We start from the raw sequence: 26275 nt of genomic DNA on the forward strand, positions 1-26275 counted from the left end.
ATAACACTAAAATTGGCTGTGTGGTTGATAATGAAGAGGAAAGTCATGGAATGCAGGAGGATATCAATCTACTGGTCAGGTGGGCAGAGCAGTAGCAAATGGAATTTAATTTGGAGAAGTGTGAGGTAATGCCCTTTGGGAGAGCTAATAAGGAAAGGATATACACATTAAGCAGTAGGCCACTTAATAGTGTAGATGAACAAAGGGACCTTGGAGTGCTTGTATACAGATCTCTGAAAGTAGCAGGCCAAGTGGATAAGGTGGTTAAAGCGGCATATGAAATGCTTGCCTTTATTGGCCAAGGCATGGAATAGAAGAGCAGGGAGGTTATGCTTAAATTGAATAATACTCTGGTTAGGCCACAGCTGGAGTACTGCGTGCAGTTCTGGTCGCCATATTATAGGAAGGACGTGATTGCACCAGAGAGGATGCAGAGGAGATTTACTAGGATGCTGCCTGGAATGGAGAATCTTATCTATGAGGACAGATTGGATAGGCTGGGTTTGTTCTCATTGGAACAGAGGAGGTGGAGAGGAGACCTCATTGAGGTGTACAAAATTTTGAGGGGCCTGGATATAGTGGATAGCAAGGGCTTATTTCCATTGGTGGAGTGGTCAATTACGAGGGGGCATAGTTTTAAGGTGGTTGGTGGCAGGTTCAGAGGGGATTTAAGGGGGGCTTCTTCACGTAGAGGGTTATGGGGGTCTGGAACTCTGCCTGGAAGGGTGGTGGATGCAGAAACCCTCACATTTAAAAAAAGTGCTTGGATGGGCACTTAAAGTGCCGTAACGTGCAGGGTTACGGACCTAGAGCTGGTAATTGGGATTAGATTAGATAACCTTTTCTTGGCTGGTGCAGATACGATGGTAAGTACTGCAGGGAATTGAACACTAAAACATTCTACATTCCACCCCAACCGGAGCCATGTGATGATCTGGACTAGTTTCGATCGCCTGGATGGGTCGGAGAGGAATTTTCCCAGATTTATTTTTACCCAATTGGCCTGGGTTTTTCATCTGCTTTTTGCCTCTCAGGAGATCACATGGCTCCAGTTGGGAGAATGTTGTAGTGTAAGGGGTGTCGCAGTTGTGTGAGGCGGACTGGTTAGGCTGGGTGCTCTTTACCTTTACGCCATTGTTCATTGTTCACATGTTTACATGTAAACTTCAGGGCTGCTGACTGAGGGCTGTGCGGCTCTGTCGGCTGGTGCGGACACAATGGGCTGAAATGGCCTCATTCTGCGCTGTAAATTTCTATGTTTCTATGCTCCACCTCACACTCAACAAGCTCCCTGCTGGAGTGGAACTAAACTATAGAACCAGTGGGAACCTGTTCAACCTTCGTCGCCTCCAGGCCAAATCCAAGATCTTTCCATTCTATCGTCAAACTACAGTACGCAGAAGACGCTTGCATCTGCGCACAGAGCTGAACTATAAGTCATAGTCAACATCTTCACTGAGGCATACGAAAGCATGGGCCTTGCACTAAACACCTGTAAGACAAAGGTCCACCACCAACCTGACCCCGCCACACAGCACTGCCCCCCTCAGTCATCAAGATCCACGGCGCAGCACTGGACAACGTGGACCACTTTCCATACCTCGGGAGCCTATCAGCAGCAAGGGCGGACATCAACGACGAGGTTCAACACCGCCTCCAGTGCGCCAGCGCAGCCTTCTGAAATTTGTGAACTCAATGTCGAGTCCACAAGGCTGTAAAGTGCCTAAATGAAAGATGAGATGCTGTTCCTTGAGCTTGCATTGAGCTTCATTGGAACAGTGTAGGAGACCGAGGTCAGAGTGGGAATGGAGTGGAGAATTAAAGTCACAGGCGACCGGAAGTACAGGGTCACACGTGCGGACTGAATGGAGGTGCTCTGCAAAGTGGTCACCCAATCTACGCTTGGTCTCCCCAATGTAGAGGCGACCACATAGTGAGCAGCGAATACAGTATATTAAATTGAAAGTAGTACAAGTAAATCGCTGTTTCACCTGGAAGGAGTAGTTGGGACTCTGGATAGTGGGAAGGGAGGAGGTAAAAGAGCAGGCGTTGCAATCTCCTGCGCTTACCCGGTAAGGTGCCATGGGAAGGGGAAGGGGAGGGGGTGACTGTGGAATGGACCAGGGTGTCATGGAGGGAGCAGTCTCTTTGGAATGCTGGAGGGGGTGGGGGGGGAGATGTGATGGGTGTGAGATCACGCTGGAGGTGGCGGAAATGGCGGAGGATGATCCGTTGAATGTGGAGGCTGGTGGGGTGATAGGTGAGGACAAGGGGAACCCGGTCATGGTTCTGAGAGGGAGGGGAAGGGGTGAGGACAGAGGTGCGGGAAATAAAACAGGCATGGTCGAGGGCCATGTTAATCACGGTGTTCCCTTTGGGTCTTTCTTCCCCTCCCCCTTTCAGTGCTCGTTAAGAATCTGTTCTTTCCGAACACTCTCCAGTTCTGACGAAGGGTCAGAACGTTAACTCTGCTTCCTCGCCACAGATGCTGCCTGACCTGCTGAGATTTCCAGCATTTTGTTTTTATTCCAGATTCCAGCATCCACGGTATTTTGCTTTTGTCTTGACAGGTCTATTTAGGCTCATGAGATCTACAACAAAATGCACTTGTACACAAGTGAAAGTTTCGTAAATAACTATGTGTATACAATTCTTCTTCCAATTCCTAGATGGAATACAGCCGGAGGGTACAACAGAGCAAATGCTGCAAGCAGATAGTAGTGTTTTCTATAATGAGTTTCAAAATATATGCTCTAAAGGCAAAGCTAGTCTGCAGTGGAAGAGTAATCCACAATGCTACTTATTTATTCAATCCTTCAGGCAACGGCAGTATTACAAACAAACATCAGGGGGCTTTTTGGGGTGGCGGTGCTTACTCATTGAAAGTCATGAACTTAAAAACAACTCATAGAATGTTTAAACAGGATTCATGATGAAGGAAATTACAATCTTCTAAGTCAGAACCAGACCGTTCAACTGGAAATTATAGAAGCAAAATATTTGCAAACAATTTAAGGGTCTCGCCATTTGCTTGTGGTTACTTACTGTTCTGTTACAACCTGTGTGTTCTCAACTGGAGGAGCAGCTGGCACCCTGGACTGGGGGAGGGAGATAAAAATCAGCGAGGGCTCCCATTCCCGATTGCTCATGTGACACTTGCTAAAAAGCACATGTATGATGATTGATTATGGAGGGCATCACATACAAGATCAAATAGTGATTTCTACTACTTCTGAGCAAGCTACCAAGAAGGTGCACCAGAGCAGCTTGCATTAACTTGTCTTCCAATTTTTCTTCCCTTTGGGGAAGTATCAAAATTCCATTCAGGCATCAATAAGGTTGGAAATTTACCATGCGAGGAAATCACAGGTACAATTTTGTGGCGAAGTGTAGCAGAGTGCTGAATCCCCAATCAACAGCACTACGCCTCTCCCTGACCATTCGTTTTTTTTTTACAGATACATGTATGTATGTATGTATGTATGTATGTATGTATGTATGTATGTATGTATGTATGTATGTATGTATGTATGTATGTATGTATGTATGTATGTAACTAACTACTGGTACCACAATACCTGTAAACATTGCGTGGAAGTATGGACTGCAGGCTGCCAGGACGACCCTGTGTGCTGGAATCTCAGTATCCTCAGCTACAAGTGTTACATCACATAACAGGTTCTGACTGTAAGAGAACAGAGTGAAGATTATTTGAAGGAAATATTCAGCATTAAACCCAATGCTATACCCACTTTACTCATCACTGAGCCCAACACCACCCTTCTGCTTCCAGAGTCTGAATTAACAGAAAGGAAGGGAAAACCCATGATTGGAGGCTTTCAAAGTTTGGCCTGGAATGTTACGCTAAAAATGCAAAAGATTGGGTATCGCAATCAGACATTGTCTAGAAAGAAAGTTATGCCAAAAACAAGTCAGTCCATAAAAAGGATAAGGGCACATACTATATAATTTATAAATATATATTTTATTCCTTCCTCCTCTCCGCCCCCACCCCCCCCAAATTTGAATTTGTTCTGCATGTTCACTTCCTGCCTGTGAAAATACGCAGCTTAATAATTGATAGTTGGCCTCGCTTCACAAAGCGCTTCTTAGTGAACTGCTGAAGAGACTGGGGAGGTGTACTTCAGGACACAAAAAAGGGACATTTCAAATCACAAGGAGTCCTGCTCTTACACCCCCAGGTAATAACATTGTATAATTAGATCAGAAGCGGTACACCTTTAAGACGCTCAATTTAATGATACCTAATTTTCAGATCTTACCAAATGCTCAAAAAAGTAACAAGCAAAATTATATTTTTCTCTCGTTCTTTAAAAATCTTGTCCTCCCCTGGGGAGCGTTGGAGGGAATGAAAGAAAGAGAATCTGAGCCTTTACAACATATGTCTTTGTTGAAGTATGTTTTTCCACTGAGATTGTCTCTGTGTTTGTCTTGAGTGGGAGAAAAATAAAATGAAGCCAATCTTTTCCCAGGACTTCGTCAATATCATTCAGTCATGAACAAGCGTGAAAGTGAGCATCCCGATAGAAAAACATCTGGCCTTCATTCAACACTTCACAAGTGATGGATAGAACAACAAAAGAGTAAGAGCTTATGGGAATGACCAGCACAGCTGTACCCGAGAGAATATACAAGGTAGACCCCAAGGTTGTTACAGGGCAAACATTGGAGAAGTGTTGCTGACTCTAGCAGCAATAAACCTCACCTTGGTCAACACAAAATTTCTTCTCCCACAAAATAAAAGGCAACAAAACATTAGTACTGACTCAAGATGTTAAAAAGACAGGTTGCAATATTGTGAATAAATCAGTTTTTTTAAAAACTAATCACATTAGAAAATGCTCACCATATAAATATATTCAGTTATATACTACTAGAGATGTAATTTGAATTTGTTCCCATCACTACTCGGGAATCAGAAGTACAATTTCAAAACGTGCGGATGACACCAAATTGGGGGGTGCAGTTAATAGAGGACTATGACAAATACAGGAAGACATTAATAAACTTGCAGAATGGGCGTGTAATTGGCAAATGAAATTCATTATCGATAAGTGTGTGAGGTGGTACTTTTTGGTAGGAAGAATAAAGAAACCACATACTCCTTGCAAAGTAAGTGTCTAAATAGGATAAGGGAACAAAGGGATCTAGGGGTACAGATTCACAAATCATTAAAAGTAATGGCGCAGGTTAATAACACCATAAAAAGAACAAAGCACATGGGATTCATTTCTAGAATTTTATCATTGAAAAGCAGAGAAGTTATGTTAAACTTGTATGGAACCTTGGTTAGACCACACTTGGGCGTACTATGAACAATGCTGGTCTCCATATTATAAAAAGGACAGAGGCACTGGAGAAGGTGTAAAAATCTTTTACTGGAATATCAGAACTGAGAGGTCAAACTATCAGGAAAGTTAGAACAGGCTGGGATTTTTTTTCTCTGGAAAGAGAAGACCTGATAGAAGTCTTTAAGATTATGAAAGGGTTTGATAGGGTAGACGTAGAGAAGATATTTCCACTTGCGGGCGAGATCAGAACTAGGGGGGGATAAATACAAGATAGTCACTAATAAATCCAATAGGGAATTCAGGAAAACTACTTTACCCAGAGAGTGGTTAGAACATGGAACTCATTACTGCTATGCTCATAATAAAGGATGAAATTGAGTACTGTGTACAATGAGCAAGTGTGACCTTAGCTCCTTTAATGAGATTCCAGAGTGCAGGTACCTCGTGGGTGGCCTGCTTATATACAGTGCTCCCAAGGGATGCTGGGATCCCTTGGGACTCCAACAGGTAGGCTCTCTGGTGGTAGTGTAATACAGGTTACAGGGGTTAAATACATTATAATTACCACATGGGGCAGTTGAGGCGAATAGTACAGATGTATTTAAAGGGATGTGAGATAAGCACATGAGGGAGCAAGGAATAGGAGATGTTGATGGGGTTGGATGAAGGGTGGGAGGAGGCCCATGTAGAGCATAAACCTGGCATAGACCAGTTGGGCCAAATGGCCTGTTTCTGTGCTGTAAATACTTTGTAAAACTGAAGCTGCCAATAGGATCATGAATACAGGCTGTTAAAAACCACTACCACAATGTAGTATACTCTGGATAAAATAAATGGCTATAAACTGGGGAAGGAAAAAAGTTGAAAACATAAGAACCAAAGTTATCTCCAACTTTTTATTGGGTGCACAGCCCATTCAAACTTCCACACATGCTCAATTTTTCCACTGAGAAGTCTGCAAGCAGCCTGCATGTGAGCTTCAGACAGCTGCGGGAACATAGATAAGCTTTTACAGATATATAAAACGGAAAAGAGTGACTAAAGTAAATGTTGGTTCCTTAGAAGATGAAAAGGGGGATTTAATAATGGGAAATGTGGAAATGGCTCAGACCTTGAACAATTATTTTGCTTCGGTCTTCACAGTGGAAGACACAAAAACCATGTCAAAAATTGCTGGTCACGGGAATGTGGGAAGGGAGGACCTTGAGACAATCACTATCACTAGGGGGGGTAGTGCTGGACAGGCTAATGGATCTCAAGGTAGACAAGTCCCCTGGTCCGGATGAAATGCATCCCAGGGTATTAAAAGCGATGGCGGAAGTTATAGCAGATGCATTCGTTATAATCTACCAAAATTCTCTGGACTCTGGGGAGGTGCCATCGGATTGGAAAGCAGCTAATGTAACACCTCTGTTTAAAAAAAGGGGGCAGACAAAAGGCAGGTAACTATAGGCCGGTTAGTTTAACATCTGTAGTGGGGAAAATGCTTGAAGCTATCATTAAGAAAGAAACAGCGGGACATCTAGATAGGAACAGTGCAATCAAGCAGACGCAACATGGATTCATGAAGGGGAAATCATGTTTAACTAATTTACTGGAATTCTTTGAGGATGTAACGAGCATGGTGGATAGAGGTGTGCCGATGGATGTGGTGTATTTGGATTTCCAAAAGGCATTCGATAAGGTGCCACACAAAAGGTTACTGCAGAAGATAAAGGTACGTGGAGTCAGAGGAAATGTATTAGCATGGATAGAGAATTGGCTGGCTAACAGAAAGCAGAGAGTCGGGATAAATGGGTCCTTTTCGGATTGGAAATTGGTGGTTAGTGGTGTGCCACAGGGATCGGTGCTGGGACCACAACTGTTTACAATATACATAGATGACCTGGAAGAGGGGACAGAGTGTAGTGTAACAACATTTGCAGATGACACAAAGATTAGTGGGAAAGTGGGTTGTGTAGAGGACACAGAGGGGCTGCAAAGAGATTTAGATAGGTTAAGCGAATGGGCTGAGGTTTGGCAGATGGAATACAATGTCGGAAAATGTGAGGTCATCCACCTTGGGGGAAAAAAAAAAAAAAAACAGTAAAAGGGAATATTATTTGAATGGGGAGAAATTACAACATGCTGCAGTGGCAGAGGGACCTGGGGGTCCTTGTGCATGAATCCCAAAAAGTTAGTTTGCAGGTGCAGCAGGTAATCAGGAAGGCGAATGGAATGTTGGCCTTCATTGCGAGAGGGATGGAGTACAAAAGCAGGGAGGTCCTGCTACAACTGTACAGGGTATTGGTGAGGCCGCACCTGGAGTACTGCGTGCAGTTTTGGTCATCTTACTTAAGGAAGGATATACTAGCTTTGGAGGGGGTACAGAGCCGATTCACTAGGCTGATTCCAGAGATGAGGGGGTTACCTTATGATGATAGATTTGAGTAGACTAGGTCTTTACTCGTTGGAGTTCAGAAGGATGAGGGGTGATCTTATAGAAACATTTAAAATAATAAAAGAGATAGACAAGATAGAGGCAGAGAGGTTGTTTCCACTGGTCGGGGAGACTAGAACTAGGGGGCACAGCCTCAAAATACGGGGGAGCCAATTTAAAACCGAGTTGAGAAGGAATTTCTTCTCCCAGAGGGTTGCGAATCTGTGGAATTCTCTGCCCAAGGAAGCAGTTGAGGCTAGCTCATTGAATGTATTCAAGTCACAGATAGATAGATTTTTAACCAATAAGGGAATTAAGGGTTACGGAGAGCGGGCAGGTAAGTGGAACTGAGTCCACGGCCAGATCAGCCATGATCTTGTTGAATGGCGGAGCAGGCTCGAGGGGCTAGATGGCCTACTCCTGTTCCTAATTCTTATGTTCTTATGTTAATAGGAGCAAGAGGAGGCCATTAGCCCTTCGAGCTTGCTCCACCATTCCATAAGATCATGGCTGATCTTCTACCTCAACGCCACCTTCCTGCCCCATCCCCACATCCCTTGATTTCCTTAATATCCCAAGAAAACTTTGCTTCTCTCTGCCAGGAAATTGAACCCGGTCTCACCCATGACAGCTGGGGAAACTCACCACTACATTAATGAGGACTTAACACAGTATTGCTGATAAATAATAATGTTTACCTGGCAACTGCTGGGATACCAAATGTGGCATACAGCAAGTTCGTTCCCTGGATTCCCCCAGTAAGGTCCTGACTTCCAAGTGAAGCATCAAGTAGGTGCCATAGGGAGGCAAGGAGGGAAGGGGTGAGTAAAAATAAAGATATCTCCAGGACTGTGCTTGTGCAACTAGTGGCTGTAAATCTGGCAGCCGATTACCTACTGTGGCGAAACTTAAGGAAGAGAATATAGAATTGTAGAATTGCAAGTAGCATTAAAATATTTGTTTCAGACCCCATGACACTACAATGGACAGAGCCTAGTTGCCAGAGAGAGAATTAATTAGGTCATACCTTCTCAGTTCATTCATAACTTTAAAAGCTTTTTTCATATGATGAGGATTCACAGTAACTGGACACTGTTTCTCAGAAACATCATCCTTTAGATCGTGGCGTTTATGTTGGCATAATTTTGTGCACCTGTAAGCAAAATTGATGATTAAATATCCATCAGGGCAGGTCCGTAATAGATGAAACGTGACTCTTTAGTTAGCTTTCGTCCCACTAAATAAGCCAACACCCTGAGGGCACAACAACCAGTCCTATCAAACAATTAAAATTGGTAATTATATGCATCCTCAGCAGACTACAATGCTCCAGCTAGGCATCCATATAGAATTAGTCTCATTTCGTAAGGAGTGATATCATATTTTTTTTTTTAATTCTTGGAAAGAATGAAAATTAAAGAAAGAAAAAAGAAAGACAGACTTGCATTTATATAGCGCCTTTCACGACCACCAGATGTCCCAAAGCGCTTTACAGCCAATGAAATACTATACACAAAAGGTGGGTGCATCATGATCGATTAGTGACATTACCTACAATGGCAGGAAACTTCATATTACACACGAGCACGGGAAGTGTAAAAATTGCCAAGTAAAAGTATGTGTAGCAACAATCAGGAAACTCTTAAATACAAGATCAGCACCCCTTTACAAGGCCCCAACCTGCGAGGAACCATCTGCAGCAGGTCGGGGCCATAAAAAGGAGTGGAGATGCGGAGGCATACCACTACAATGTACAGCGAGAGCCGGTTCAAGAGGGCGACTGGATTGTTCATCACCAAAATCCAGGTCGCTGATTGAAGCGTGGGCAGGTACAGCAGAAGAGGCGGCAAGCAGCAGACTAGCGCCGAGGTCGGGGTGAAGGAGCGGCGAGAGATTGTAGAGCGACGTGATCGGGGTCCAGGAGAGGCATGAATTCGGAGCCTAGAATAGGTGAGGGCCTGGGGCAGCACGGGCCAGCCCACACTGCGATATGTGTGCGCACAAGGTCCATGCAGCAGAGCTGGTCTCCAGTCATCGTGGTTAATCCTTGCCACTGGACCAAGCCAGTGTGGTGGCTGGTGTGCAACGGCCACCACACGTTAAAATCCATGCACAGGCAGCTTCCACCCTTCAATATGTAGTTCGGGACTGAAATATCAAGTCCTTCATTGAAACACCTGTGATCTCATCCGTTTTTGGTGTGGAAGGAAGTCATCCTCGATCCAAGGGACCGCCTAAGAAGATGACGAGTTTCTAGATTAGGTTGAAACCTCTGAAAATTATGACCTGACTAAATGATCCATAACTGCTCAGCAGAACATTGAATTGTACCTAAATCAAATACTCTGTTGGTCAGTGTACAACCATACGAGAGGAGGTCTCTGCTTTTCTCCAATTCTGGCCTCTTGCACACTCCCGATTTTCATCACTCATCATTGGCAGCCATACCTTCAGCTGCCTGACCCCAAGCCTCTCTAAATCTCTCTCTCTCCTTAAAACCTACCTCTGAGCCAGCTTTGTGTCACCTGTCCTAATATCTCTCATGGCTCGGTGTCAAATTTTGTCTGATAAGGCTCCTGAGAAGAGCCTTGGGACAGTTTTACTACTTTAAAAGGCGCTATATAAATGCAAGTTGTTGTGTCTGGACTGCAGCAAACCGATGTTTATCTCAGAATAACCAAATTATTTGGGTTTAGTCGTATGGCCATTACCCAGACTTGGACAGTTATTCCCAACTTCAAAGAGTTCAAATTTACTGATGCCCAATTTTCATATTTTATCACATTCAATAAAAAACAAGTAAAATGTTATTTTTTCCTTCTACTTTTAAGACCTCTTGTTTACCCCAGGGTAGAGGGAATGGAAGAAAGAGAATCGAAGTCTTTAAAGTATATACCTTCATTAAAAAGTGTATTTTTCCACCAGTCTCTAAAACGGTCCCTCTTTTTCTCCCATTCAAGATCACTCAAGTGCAGCCAACCGTTTCACCAATGCCATTCTGAGATGGTCACTATAATATGCACGAAAGTGACCCTCCTGATAAACATCTGGCCATTCATTCAGCACTTCACTAGTGATGTGCAAAAGAGCAAAGATCTGTTTTAAAGAGGAACTTAGGACTTACAAGAGTGGCCAGCACTGCTGTACCAAAGAGAATATCTGCGGCAGACCCAGAGGTCAGCATAATGCAACAATTGGAGAAAAATCTGGCCTTTGTTCAGGATCTCACCATTGATGCAGCAGCGCAGCGATGTGCAGAATAGCAAACGTAAAGAGCATGCATGTATATGGGAATATACAGGACTGGAAAAGACCATTTGGTCTATCTGGCAAATCTCAGTTGAAAAAAAACAGTTCACTACCTATATGTCTCAATTGATTTTCTCACTAAACACCTTTTCATTCTCTTAAAATTACTGACGTTAGCAGTCTTGATCACTCCCCTGAGCAAACCACATCACGCATTCATACATACATAGGGTAGGGAAATAATTCTCTGATCTGTCCATTTATCTTATTTCATCTGCACTCATCCCATGTCCGCTTGTTGTCATTCTTGAGACAATGCTCAATAGATTTTCATGGTTCAGCTTGCCTATAACCTTAAGGATCTTGAATAAGTCAACAAAATCACCTCTCAGTTTCGTCTCCAGTTTAAACAAAGCTAAACTTTTGCAGTTTCTCTGTAGCTTAGGTGTTGGATACCAAATGACAGCCAGCTCTGTACTGCACCTTTTCCACAATGGCGCACAGTATTCCAGATGAGGTCAAACCAATGCCCTGTATAGGCTCAATGCCACATCCTGTGATGTGTGTTCAATTCTGTCAGCTACACAGTCCAAGATCTTATTTGCCTTATTTACACTGCTGCACATTGTGCAGATAGTTTCAATGGGCCCAATTTTGGCCATGACTTGCTCCAATTTTTTTGGAGTAAGTTGGTTTTGCTGGCGTAAGTTAAAAAACAGCATTTTCCTCAATAAACTTGCTCCAGAGTAACTCAGTTAGGTACGATTTTTTTTTAAGTTGAGTTTTTTTTTTAAAAAGGGGGCATTCCCAGACATTTATGCCAGTTTTGGCCAGCTAAAAACTTACTCCAAATCCACTTTGGTCAGCGTATGTGGCCAGCTGTGAAAAACATTGTGGGCAGTTAAGAATTCGGCACAGGTTGGTACATTTAAAGCACCAAGACTTACAAAGCACTAAACAAAAAGTAATACGCAATCAATCAATAACAAATAAAAAATAGAAGTCCTACCTTTATGCCAGAAACAAGTTCCCCCCCCACCGCCCAATCAAAACTCTCCTCACTAATCAAAGCACAACCATCAATGAATAAAAAATAAAACTCAAGTCCTACCTCGGCCCAGGAAGTCAGCAGGCTGGCCACACAGCCGGGGATAGGGGCTGCGAGCATCAGGTCCTGCTCACAGCCTGCAGGACATGCTGGAAGGGCGAGGAGCATGCGCGCAGACTTCACTGCGCATGCGCGCAGCTGTCGACAGTGCTTTCTGCGCTGGGCTATTGCTCCACTCCCCCCACTTCACTATCTACGCCACGCTGGGACACCGGAGACTCGGCAGAGCGGGCAGGATGGGGCCACTTTTTTTCAGCGCCGTTTCTAGCGCGCAAAGTCGCCGCATTTAGGGAAAGTGCGTCGAAAAAAAGGGGTTGGGGAAAATTGGGCCCAATGATCTGTCCACAATTAGCTTCTAGTCCTTTTCCTGCACTGTACCCTGTAGACTAACATTTCATTTGTAGTTCCAATGTCACCTCCCAAACCAGTGCTCATCTCTCCTGCCACTTCCCGTTTGAATCCCCAAATCAGGTTTCTGACCACACAACACTGAGACGGCCTTAAACAAACAAAGTGATGAATGATATCCGTTGTGACTTTTACCATGGTACTTTATCCTTGCTCATCCCCTCTACAGAATTTGACATGCTCGACCACTTCATCTCCTCCAACGCCTCTCCTCCTTGTTCAACTTGGTGGAACTGCCCTTGCTTGGTTCGCCAAAGCATCTCCAGTATCTTTTTCTAGAGTCCACCACAAACACCCCTCATCTCCATGCTCATTGGCAACATAATCCACAAACATGGAGTCCTTCCACTGCCTCGATGATGAACTGCTTGTCCAGTATCCAATGAGCTGCAGTTTCCTCCAGCTAAACATTGGGAAGACCAAAGCCATTGTTTTTAGCCTCCGCAACAAGACCCTTGTCCCCCTTGCCACGGATACCATCCATCGTCTCCACCATCTATTCATAATCTTGGCTTCCTATTCAACTCTATGCTGACCTTCCAACGCATTTCCTCCCCCGTCCCGAAGCACAGCCCATCTACTACTGAAAACCTCATTGACTCCTTTATCATCTCCGACTCGACCATTCCAAAGCTGTACGGCCGGCCTGCCATCCTCCACCGTTTGACAACTTCAGCTCATCCAAAACTCTGTCGACCATATTGAGCCCACACCCAGTACCACTCACACGTCGCTCTGTCCTCATTTATCTACATTGGCTCTTAGTAGCAAAACACCTCAAAATTAAAAATTCTCATCCTCGTGTTTAAAAACACTCGCACCTACTCCACATATATTCTTCATTCTTCCGATTCTGGCATCTTGTGCATCCAACCCTCCCTTTACAGCCGTGCTTTCAGCTGACTAAACGCCATCTTCGGAATTTCCTGCAACTTGCCCTGATCGCTTCATACCCCTCTTGATGTTTCACAATATCCTTCTTCAGGATAGCCTCCAACAGATTTCATGCTTACCAGACTGAAATTTCCATGACACTCCATTGGCTCTATTTGAAATATAGATGCAATGCTCCCTTCTCTCCAATCCTTTGAAAGAACTCCTGATTCTAAGAAGATGCCTAAGAGACCATTTTGTCAGACATTTCTTAAGTATGTGTGTGGACAAGCCATTTGGGCCCCACTTTCTGTGCCCTCAAACATTTGAGACATTCCCTCATCAGTAATCATTATTCTTAAAGGGTTCTCATTTTCCAGGAAATCAACCCTCAAGTAAGCAGCTTCTTCCATCAACTGATAGAAAAAAAATGAAAGATATTCACCATTTTCCTGTTGCAACTTATCTTTATTGTTTCTAACAGCGAATACATCACAAAAACAAAACTCAAGCAATTTACAACAGTCATCTGAATCCCAAGATTAGATTATAGTCTTGAAAACACGCCAAGCAATTTAAAAAAATGATATACAAGATGAAGATCCCTTTTTATGACCACAGCCAGTCAGTGCTAATGTTGATGTCCAGTGCATTCCACATTGTTGATACACAATGACATTCACAATGAAAAATTAATGACTGAGATTTAATGAAAGGACTCTTATATTTTTATTAATGATCTAGATGCAGGTGTTGGTGGCATGATCTACAGATTTGTAGATGATACCAAAATCTGAGAGATTGTCAGGACTGTAGACAATGCTCGACAGCTTCTGGCAGACCTTTGAAATGTTGGAAGATTGGACTCATGACTGGCAAATGATGGATAAGTGCAGCGTGATGGATGTGGGTAGAGCGAATGCTCAACATACATACACCCTTCAGGGAAAAGCATTAAAAAAGATGGAAAGAGAGAAAAAAAAAGAGATCTGTGCAATTCAGTTCATCGCTACGTGAGCAATGCCGTGAAGCGATAGCGAGTAGGGTGTTGGGGTACATTCATAGCACAAATACTGTGTCCAGCTTTGGTCTCCTCACACAGTGGGTGACATGGAGACTTTGGAAAGGGTACTATTTCTCATCCACATGCTGCCCCTCGGCGACATCATCCGAACAAACATCGTCAGATTCTACATGTACGCTGATGACACCCAGCACTACCTCACCATCACTTCTCCTGACCCCTCAACTGTCGCTAAATTGTCAGACTGCTTGTCCGACATCCAGTATTGGATGAGCAACTAAATATTGAGAAGACCGAAGCCATGGTCTTCAGTTCCCGCCAAAATCTGCATTCCCTAGCCACCGACTCCATCCCTCTCCCAAACTAGACAATTTGTAACCTTGGTGTCATATTTACCATGAAATTAGCTTCCAACTACATATCTGCACCATAAGTAAACCGCCTATTTCCAGCTCCATATCACCTGACTCAGCTCATCCACTGCTGAAACCCTCATCCATGCTTTTGTTATCTCTAGACTTGACTTCAACGCATTCCTGGCTGGCCTCCCACATTCGAACGTCCATAATCTTGAGGTCATCCGAAACTCGGCTGCCCATGTCCTAACTCAGACAAAGTCCCGTTCACCCAAAAACCCTGTACCTGTTGACTTACACCCGGTTATGCAATGCCTTGATTTTTAAATTCTCATCCTTCTTTTCAAATCCCTACATTAGCTCGCCCCTCCCCATCTCTGTAATCTCCTCCAGTCCTGCAACCCTCAGCGATATTTGCATCCCTCTAACTCTGGCTTCTTGAGCACCCTAATTTTAATTGCTCAACCACTGGTGACCATCCCTTCAGCTCCCAAGGTCTTAAGCTTTGGAATTCCGTCTCTAAACCTGCTCTTCCTCCTTTAAGACTCTCCGGAAAACCTACCTCTTCGACCAAGCTTTTGGTCATCAGCAAAAATTTAAACAGTCAAAGAATAAAGAGAAGGCACTAGATCAGGGTAGCACTGGGGGAAATGAAAACCAGAGCGTGCCAGGGAGGGATAGAATGTATAAAACATAAAAGTGAATCAGAAAGTGAGTCAAAGCAGGAAATAAATCATTAAAGCCCTTTATCTAAATGCACACAGCATTCGTAACAAAATAGATGAATTGACGGCACAAATAGATACAAATGGGTATGATCTGATAGCCATTACACAGATGTGGTCGCAAGCTGACCAAGACAGGGAAGTAAATATTCAGGGGTATTTGACAATTCAGAAGGACAGACAGAAAGGGAAAGAAAGTGCGATAGCACTGTTAATAAAAGGAGGAGATCAGTGCATGAGTTAGAAATGATAGTGGCTCAGAGAATCAAAATGTTGAATCAGTTTGGGTGGAGATGAGGAATAAGGGGTAAACGTCACTGGTGGGCATAGTCTCTAGGCCCCCCAGCAGTAGCTACACTGTTGGATGGAGTATAAATCAAGAAATAATGGAGGCTTGTAATAAAGGAACGGCAATAATCATGGTCGATTTTAACCTTCATATTGCTTGGACAAAGATAATTGGCCAGGGTAGCCTTGAGGAAGAGTTCACAGTATGTATCCAGGATTGTTTCCTTGAACAGTATGTTGCAGAATCAACCAGGGAGCAGGCTATCTTGGATCTGATAGTGTGTAATGAGACAGGATTAATAAATGATCTCTTAGTAAAAGATCCTCTAGGAATGAGTGACCATAATATGGTTGAATTTCAAATTCAGTTGGAGGGTGAGAAAGTTGGTTCTCAAACCAGGGTCCTAAGCTTAAATAAAGGAGACTACAAAGGTATGAAGGCAGAGTTGACTAAAGTGGACCAGAAAGAGAGATTAAAGTTTGGAACGGTTGATGAGCAGTGGCAGACATTTAAGGAGATATTTCATAACTTGCAACAAAAATATATCCCAATGAGAAGGAAAGACTAAAAGGATAACCATCCATGGCTAACTAAGGAAATAAGAGATGGTATCAAATTGAAAACAAGAGCATACAATGTGGCCAAGACTAGTGGGAGGCCAGAGGATTGGGAAACTTTTAAAAGCCAGCAAAGATCGACTAAAAAAAAAATGATGAAAGTAAACTAGCACGAAATATAAAAACAGATAGTAAGAATTTCTACAGGTACATAAAAGGAAGAGTGGTGAAAGTAAATGTAACGCCCCTATTTAAAAAAAGGAGGCAGACAAAAAGCAGGAAACTATAGACCAGTTAGCCCAACATCTGTCGTTGGGAAAATGCTGGAGTCCATTATTAAGGAAGCAGTAGCCGGACATTTGGAAAAGCATAATTCAATCAAACAGAGTCAGCATGATCATCATCATCTTCATAGGCAGTCCCTCAGAATCGAGGAAAACTTGCTTCCACTCCTGAAGTGAGTTCTTTGGTGGTTGATCAGTCCAATAAGAGCCACAGACTCAGTCACAGATGGGAGAGATAGTCATTGAGGGAAGGGGTGAGTGGGACTGGTTTGCCGCATGCTCTTTCCGCTGCCTGTGCTTGATTTCTGCATGCTCTCGGTGTTGAGACTCGAGGTGCTCAGCGCCCCCTCAGATGCACTTCCTCCACTTCGGGCGGTCTTGGGTCAGGGACTCCCAGGTGTCAATGGGGATGTCGCATTTTATCAGGGAGGTTTTGAGGATGTCCTTGTAACGTTTCCGCTGCCCACCTTTGGCTCGTTTGCCCTGAAGGAGCTCAGCGTAAAGCACTTGCTTTGGGAGTCTCGTGTCTGGCATGCGGACTATGTGGCCTGCCCAGCGGAGCTGATCGTGTGTAGTCAGTGCTTCAACGCTGGGGATGTTAGCCTGGACGAGGACACTGATGTTGGTGCGCCCGTCCTCCCAGGGGATTTGTAGGATCTTGCGGAGACATAGTTGCCGATATTTCTCCAGCGACTTGAGGTGTCTGCTGTACGTGGCCCATGTCTCTGAGCCCTACAGGAGGGCAGGTATTACTACAGCCCTGTAGACCATGAGCTTGGTGGCAGTTTTGGGGGGCCTGGTCTTCAAACACTCTTTCCCTCAGGCGGCCGAAAGTTGCACTGGCGCACTGGAGACGGTGCTGGATCTCGTTGTTGATGCCTGCTCTTGTTGACAGGAGGCTCCCGAGACATGGGAAGTGGTCCACGGTGTACAGGGTCGCGCCGTGGATCTTGATGACTGGGGGGCAGTGCTGTGCGTTGAAGACAGGCTGGTGGTGGGCCTTTGTCTTACGGATGTTTAGCCTAAGGCCAATGCTTTCATACACCTCAGTAAATACGTCAACTATGTCCTAGAATTCAGCCTCTGTATATGCGCAATCATGTTTGACAAACTTGAAGTTCTTTGAGAATGCAACCAGCAGGATGGATAAGGGGGAACCAGTGGATGTGGTGTATTTGGATTTCCTGAAGGCATTTGATAAGGTGCCACATAAATGGTTACTGCACAAGATAAAAGTTCACGGGGCTCGGGGTAATATTTTAGCATGGATAGAGGATTGGCTAACGAACAGAGAGTCGGGATAAATGGGTCATTTTCCGGTTGGCAAACAGTAACTAGTGGGGTGCCGCAGGGATCGGTGCTGGATCCTCAACTATTTACAATCTATATTAATGACTTGGATGAAGGGATCGAGTGTAATGTAGCCAAGTTTGCTGATGATACAAAGATGGGTGAGAAAGCAAATTGTGAGGTGGACACAAGAAATCTGCAAAGGGATATAGACAGACTAAGTGAGTGGGCAAAAATTTGGCAGTTGGAGTATAATGTAGGAAAATGTGAGGTTATTCACTTTGGCAGAAAAAATAGAAAAGCAAATTAAATGGAGAAAAATTGCAAAGTGCTGCAGTACAGAGGGACCTGGGGGTCCTTGCGCATGAAACACAAAAAGTTAGTATGCAGGTACAGCAAGTAATCAGGAAGGCAAATGGAATGTTGGCCTTTATTGCAAGGGGGATAGAGTATAAAAGCAAAGTCATGCTACAACTGTACAGGGTATTGGTGAGGCCACACCTGGAGTACTGCATACAGTTTTGGTCTCCGTATTTAAGAAAGGATATACTTGCATTGGAGGCTGTTCAGAGAAGGTTCACTAGGTAGATTCCAGAGATGAGGGGCTTGACTTATAAAGATGGGTGGAGTAGGCTGGGCCTATACACACTGCAGTTCAGAAGAATGAGAGGTGATCTTACTAAAACTTCAAATTTTGGCCAGGAGTTGCTCAGTTATTTTTTGGAGCAACTTGATTTTTCTGGAGTATCTTAAAAAATCCCCATTTTGCACATTCAATTTGTGTCAGTGTACGTGAGTAAGTTAGGATTTGTTTTTTTTCCCTCAAAAGGGAGCGTTACCAGCCACCTATGCCAGTTTTGGCCATTTAGGCCACTTTGGCCAGCTAATAGTTACTCCAAATCTACTTAGGCCAGCATATGTGGCCACTTCAGAAAACCATTGGAGAGTTAAGAAATCAGCGCAGGTAGGTACATCGGAGGCCAGCAGAACTTAATGACTTGACTAAAGAATGTGAATAGGATCAAACAGCTATACAGGACATCATATGACAAACTTCACAAAGTTAATTTACTATACAACAGAAGCATTCATGGAAGCTTAAACTACAAAAATAAAAGTAGTAAAAGATAGTGGAATTAAATTGCCCTAATCTCACAACTAATTAAACAACTATTTGTTTGTAATGGTTATACTGGGCCAAAATTGAGCCTATATCTAAATAAAGTCTACTTCAATAACTAAGATATTCGCTCAGTGTTCCTCGGTTACTTATGTTCGTCTTTCACAATAGCACCAGGTGAATAGGCTTGACAAATGGTCACCATTATTCACAAGAGACAAAACATATTTACATAATTTTTTCAAAATATCCAAAAATCCAGGAAAATGACAAGCCATTAAGAAAGTTGAAAAATAGCTACAGTGCATAAAATGTCAAACCAGAGGTCAATCGCACCGGGATGCCACTCGGCCAGGGGCAGGCATCGACACACACACACACACACACACACACACACACACACACAGAGGCTGGGGGCGAGAAGCTACTGACACTCCACTGCGCATGTGCAGACGTCCCGGCACTGTTTTCAGCGCGGGACGTTGGCTCCACCTCCGATTTGACTGGCCACGCTGAGCGACGACAGAGGAGAGGCCGGACAGCAGCCAAAGTGGGGAGCGATTTTTTTTCTGCGCACTTATCAACGGAGAAAAGCGCCGCATTTCCTACAAGTGCGCCAAAAAAACGGGTGGGCCAAATTTGAGCCCAATGAGGGGGCTCGACAAGGTGGATGCAGAGAGGATATATTTCCACTCACTGGGAAAACTAAAACTAGGGGACGTAGTCTCAGAATAAAGGGCCGCGCATTTATAACTGAGATGAGGAGGAATTTCTTCTGAGGGTTGTAAACCTATGGAATTCTCTGCCCCAGAGAGCTGTGGAGGCTGGATCATTGAATATATTTAAGGCCGAGATAGACAGATTTTTGAGCGGTAAGGGAATAAAGGGTTATGGGGAGCGGGCAGGGTAGTGGAGCTGAGTCCATGATCAGATCAACCATGATCTTATTAAATAGCGGAGCAGGCTCGAGGGGCCACGTGGCCTACTCCTGTTCCTATTTCTTATGTTCTTATGTATCCTTACGTGGCTTGGTGTCAAATTTTGTTTTAGAACACTCCTGTGAAGCACCTCAAGACGTTTTACTATCTTAACGGCACTATATAAATACAAGTTGTTGTTGATGTTGCAATAACAATGTGTGATTATAAAGCTCCTTTAATGTAATGAAACATCCCAAGGTGCTTCACAGAGGTATAATGCAATAAAAATTTGCCACCGAGCCCCACAAGTAGAAATTAGTGCAGGCGATCAAAAGCTTGGTCAAAAAGATAGATTTTAAGGGGGTGTCTTGAAGGAGGAAAAAGAGGGAGAGGCAGAGAGGTTTAGGCAAGGAGTTCCAGAAATTGGAGCCTAGGCAAAGAAGGCACGGCCACCAATGGTTCAGTGATTATAATCAGGGATGCTCAGGAGAGCAGAATTAGAGGGCGGCAGACAACTCGGGGTGGGGAGGGGGGGTTGTGGGGCTGGAGGAGATTGCAGAGATAGGGAGGGACAAGGCCACGGAAGGAGTTAAAAATAAGGATGAGAATTTTTAAATTGGGGCGTTGCTTAACCGGAAGCCAACGTAGGTCAGTGAGCACAGGGCTGATGGGTAAGCGGGATTTGGTGCGAGTTAGGACACGGGCAGCCGAGTTTTGGATCACCTCTAATTTACGTAGGGTAGAATATGTAGAGGCCAGCCAAGCGTCCGTTAGAATAGTCAAGTCTAGAGGTAACAAAGGCATGGATGAGGGCTTCAGTAGCGGATGAGCTGAGGCAAGGGCAGAGACGGGCGATGTTAGCGGTGGAAATAGGAGGAGGATCATTAGACTAATTCCCAGTCTAAAGCACTTTAGTTATCAAAATAGAGAAGTGTAGACATTTGGGATGACTGTTTGAGGTCTGCAAGATAATGAAGGGAATAGATTGTGTTTCAGTTGACTGCTTGTTCCAATTAAATAGAATAGGGAATACCACGGGTTACAATTTTAAATTGCACAAGGCCATATCTAGGTATGATGTCAGGTGCAATGTTTCCTCTAAGCTGAGCGAGTGCACGGCCGCACAGCAATTGGTAGGTACCACGCTAGCCGCTCAAAAGCTGTTCCCTCCAAGATATCGCGCAACACAAAAACATTTTTTTTTTTTTTTTTAAAAAGAGGAAACATTGGTCAGGAGATGGTTCTTTTCTCAGAATAGTGGACCTCTGGAACAGGCTGTTGTCTTGTGCGGTGGATGCCAATTCGCTGAATTCCTTCAAGCGAGAACGAGGCGGGGATCATCTCTTACGAACAGTACATACTGCAGGGAATTCAGAACCCGAGTGATCTTATGGACTAGTTTCGATCGCCTAGCTGGGTCGGAGAGGAATTTCCCAAATTTTTTCCCCCCAAATTGGCCTGGGTTTTTAAAATCTGTTTTTTCGCCTCTTCCAGGAGATCACATAGTTTTGGGTGGGGTGGAGAGCAATGTTCCCCTCAGGTGTCCGGCTGCGCACCAATCGCAAGGTCCAGCACAGGTCGCTCACCAGCGCTGCTGCTGGAAGAGATACACCACATACACAGTCACACAGCAAATTTAAAGGGCCGACACAGGGAAAAAAATTGAGGAACATTGGTGGAGAGTGTATGTAATGCAAGATATCATAATTGTGTGGGTCAGGCTGGATGAACCAGAGGGTCTTTACCAATAATCCCTGTAAGCTACGCTTTGTTCTGCACGGCCTGTTTCTTGTAATGCGCGGTCCCTTTAAATTTCTGCGCACGTGTGGTATTTTCAATGAAAAAGCCGATGAGCGGCCTGCGCAAGACCTTTCAGATTACTGCGCAGCTGCACACGCACCTTAGCACGATGCTGAGCTCTTTTTCCATCGCCTTTGCCTCCATGCCTACTTCTTCAGCCAGGGGTTTCCCCCCCCCCCCCACCCCACACAGCTGAACCTTTCTCCTGTTTTCAGAATTCTCACTCTACTTGGACCCCTCCCTCTGGCCTCTTACCCTCTCTAGATGCTTCATTGCAAACTGCCAATGGGACATCGGCCATCTCAATTTCTCTGCCCTTCTCATTCACTCCAACCTACCTCTCTCCCTCTGAACTTGCAACACTCTGCTCGCTCAGATCCAACCCCAACGTTGTCATCAAACCTGCTGACAAGGGTGGCGCTGTTGTTGTATGGTGAACCGACCTCTACCTTGCATAGGCTGATGGCCAACTTTCAGACACCTCCTCCCACCTCCCTCAACCATGACCCCACTACTGAACATCAAGCTATAATTTCCCAGGCAGTCACTGACCTCATCTTCTCTGAAGATCTTTCCTCCACAGCCACCAACCTCAAAGATCCCCAACCCCACACAGCCCGCTTCTCCCTCCTTCTCAAGATCCACAAACAGGACTGCCTCAACCTGTTCTTGCCCCACAGGAAGAAATAAGGTCTATATCTTTTTCTCCCCTTCTCCACGCTCTTCCCAGCTACATCCGTGCCTCCTCCGATGCCCTCTGTTATTTTAACAGTTTCCAGTTTCCCGGCCCCAACCATCTCTTTTTCACCATAGACGTCCAATCTCTCTACACTTCCATCTCCCACCAGGATGGCCTGAGGGCACTCTACTTCTTCCTCGATCAGAGGCCCAACCACCACCGCCCTCCTCAGTCTGGCTGAACTTGTTCTCACAATGAACAACTTCTCCTTTAACTCCACTCACTTCCTCCAAATTAAAGGTGTTGCTATGGGAACCCGCATGGGTCCCAGTTATGCCTGCCTTTTCGAGATATATGTGGAACATTCTTTGTTCCAGTCCTACCCGGGTCCACTCCCTCACCTCTTTCCGGTACATTGATGACTGTATCGGTGCTGTTTCCTGTTCTCGCCCTGAACCTGAAAATTGAATTCACTTTGCATCCAATTTCCATCCTTCTCTGACCTTCACATGGTCCATCTCCAACTCTTCCCTTCCTCGACTTCTCTGTCGCCATCTCTGGGGATATAAGCCCACTGGGAGAGCGGGAGAGTCTGTGAGTCCGAGAGTTCCGGGAGGCCACAGAGGTCGGTGAGTTTGTAAGTAGCTCTCTTTTCTCTTTCTTTTTAATTAGATTTTAAACTAGATAAGGCTAACTAGAGGGATGGCAGAGCAGCTCAGTCCCGTGGAGTGCACATCCTGCGGCATGTGGGAAGTCTTGGATGTTTCGCGTGGCCTAGACAACCATGTGTGCAGAACGTGTCTCCAGCTTCAACTACTTGAGCTCTGCGTTTTGGAGCTTGAGCGGCAGATGGAGTCAATACGTTGCATCCGCGAGGCTGAGAGCTATGTGAATAGCACATTTCATGAGGTGGTCACCCTGCAGCTTAAAAGTGTGCAGGCAGAGGGGAAGTTGGTGACCACCAGACATAGAAACATAGAAAATAGGTGCAGGAGTAGGCCATTCGGCCCTTCGAGCCTGCACCGCCATTCAATGAGTTCATGGCTGAACATGCAACTTCAGTACCCCATTCCTGCTTTCTCGCCAAACCCCTTGATCCCCCTAATAGTAAGGACTACATCGAACTCCTTTTTGAATATATTTAGTGAATTGGCCTCAACAACTTTCTGTGCTAAGAATGTTAGGCAGGTAGTGCAGGAGTCCCCCCGTGAGTCCATCTCGCTTTCAAACCGATATTCACTTCTGAGTATCGGTGAGGGCGATGATGCCTCTGGGGAGTGTAGCCAGATCCAATTCCAAGGCACCACGGGTAGCTCAGCAGGGGAGGGACAAAGAATAAGAGCTCTAGTGATAGGTGTTTCTGCGGCCGTAGACGCGACTCCCGAATGGTTTGGTGCCTCGCTGGTGCCAGGGTCAAGGATGTCACTGAGTGGACGCAGGGCATTCTAGGGGAGAGGGTAAACAGCTAGAGGTCCTGGTCCATATCGGGACCAACAACATAGGTAAAAATAACACAAGAAATAGGAACAGGAGTAGGCCATACAGCCCCTCAAGCCTGCTCTGCCATTCAATATCATGGACTCAGCTCCACTTCCCTGCCAGCTCCCCATAACCCCTTATCCCCTTATCGTTTAAGAAACTGTCTATTTCCGTCTTAAATTTATTCAATGTCCCAGTTTCCACAGCTCTCTGAGGCAGCGAATTCCACAGATTTACAACCCTCAGGGAAGAAATTTCTCCTCATCTGTTTTAAATGGGTGGCCCCATGTTCTAAGATCATGCCCTCTAGTTCTAGTCTTCCCATCAGTGGAAACATCCTCTCTGCATCCACCTAGTCAAGCCCTCTCATAATTTTATATGTTTTGATAAGATCACCTCTCATTCTTCTGAACTCCAATGAGTAGAGGCCCAACCTAATCAACCTTTCCTCATAGGTCAACCCCCTCGTACCCGGAATCAACCTAGTGAACCTTCGCTGAACAGCCTCCATAGCAAGTATATCCTTTCGTAAATATGGAAACCAAAACCGCACGCAATATTCCAGATGTGGCCTCACCAATACCTTATATAGCTGTAGTAAGATTTCCCAGCTTTTATACTCCATCCCCTCTGCAATAAAGGTCAAGATACCATTGGCCTTCCTGATCACTTGCTGTACCTGCATACTATCCTTTTTTGTTTCATGCACAAGTACACCCAGGTCCCGCTGTACTGCGGCACTTTGCAATCTTTCTCCATTTAAATAATAACTTGCTCTTTGATTTTTTCTGTCAAAGTGCATGACCTCACACTTTCCAACATTATACTCCATCTGCCAAATTTTTACCCACTCACTTAGCCTTTCTATGTCCTTTTGCAGATTTTGTGTGTCCTCCTCACAACATTGCTTTTCCTCCCATCTTTGCATGGTCAGAAAACTTGGCTACATTACACTCAGTCCCTTCTTCCAAGTTGTTAATATAGATTGTAAATAGTTGGGGTCCAAGCACTGATCCCTGCGGCACCCCACTAGTTACTGGTTGCCAACCAGAGAATGAACCATTTATCCTGACTCTCTGTTCGTTAGCCAATCCTCTATCCATGCTAATATATTACCCCAACCCCGTGAACTTTTATCTTGTGCAATAACCTTTTATGTAGCACCTTGTCAAATGCCTTCTGGAAGTCCAAATACACCACATCCACTGGTTCCCCTTTATCCACCCTGTTCGTTACACCCTCAAAGAACTCTAGCAAAGTTGTCAAAAATGACTTCCCTTTCATAAATCCATGCCGACTCTGCCTGACCGAATTTTGCTTTTCCAAATGTCCTGCTACTGCTTCTTTAATAATGGATTCCAACATTTTCCCAACCACCGATGTTAGGCTAACTGGATTATAGTTTCCTGCTTTTTGTCTGCGGGGTGTTACATTTGCAGTTTTCCAATCTGCAAAAGTTAGTTATGGATAAGGACAAGGATAGGCCTGGAATAAAAGTCCCAAATTGGGGAAAAGCTAATTTTGCTAAGTCAAGGAGTGATTTGGCCACAGTGGACTGGAAACAGCTACTTGTGGGTACATCAGTGTCGGAACAGTGGGAAGCATTCAAGGAAGAGATCTGGAAGGCTCAGGCCAAACATGTGCCCTTAAAGCAAAATGGTAGGAATAATAATTCTGGAGCCCCCTGGATGTCTAGAAAAAAAGGGAAGCTTATCTCATATACCAACAGCTAAACACTATAGAATCTTTGGAGGAATATAGAAAGTTAAGAGGTAAAATTAAAAAGAATATTAGTAATGCTAAGAGAGAACACAAAAAATTCTTGCCTAGTAAAATTAAGGAAAACCCAAAGATGTTCTATAAATATATTAAGAGTAAGGGGTGACTAAAGAAAGGGTAGGGCAGATTAGAGACCATGAGGGTAATCTGTATGTGGAGGCGGAAGATGTTGGTAGGGTTCTTAATGAATACTTTGCATCTGTTTTCACAAAGGAAAGGGGTAATGCAGATACTGCTGCTATCGAGGAGGAGTGTGATATTCTGGATGAAATAAATATAAATATAAATATAAATATAAATATAGTGAGAGGGGAAGTATTAAGGGGTTTAGCAGCTTTGAAAGTAGAGAAGTCCCCAAGCCCAGATGAAATGCATCCCAGGCTGTTGAGCGAAGTAAAAGAGGAAATAGTAGAGGCCTTCACCATCATTTTCCAGTTCTCTTTGGATCTGGGCATGGTGCCGGAGGGTTGGAGGACTGCTAATGTAGTACCTTAGTTTAAGAAGGGAGAAATGGATAGGCCGAGTAATTACAGGCCTGTCAGCCTAACCTCAGTGGTGGGAAAATTATTGGAAAAAAATCCTGAAAGACAGGATAAATCTAGAT

General features: G+C 44.5%; 1 protein-coding gene across 2 annotated transcripts in view; it reads right to left on the bottom strand.

Moving 5' to 3' along the window:
• The window catches only part of klhl2 (kelch-like family member 2), a 183349-nt gene that overhangs the window by 127717 nt on the left and 29357 nt on the right, over positions 1 to 26275 (bottom strand). For both annotated transcript variants that reach the window (XM_070871368.1, XM_070871364.1), the window contains exons 2-3: positions 8759 to 8884; positions 3579 to 3685 (exon numbers count right to left, since the gene is read on the bottom strand). In XM_070871368.1, coding sequence (XP_070727469.1) covers positions 3579 to 3685; positions 8759 to 8884 — 233 coding nt within the window. The remainder of the gene's footprint in view (positions 1 to 3578; positions 3686 to 8758; positions 8885 to 26275) is intronic.

The sequence above is a fragment of the Pristiophorus japonicus genome, chromosome 2, assembly GCF_044704955.1.
Source record: "Pristiophorus japonicus isolate sPriJap1 chromosome 2, sPriJap1.hap1, whole genome shotgun sequence".
Classification (NCBI taxonomy): Eukaryota; Metazoa; Chordata; class Chondrichthyes; family Pristiophoridae; genus Pristiophorus; species Pristiophorus japonicus.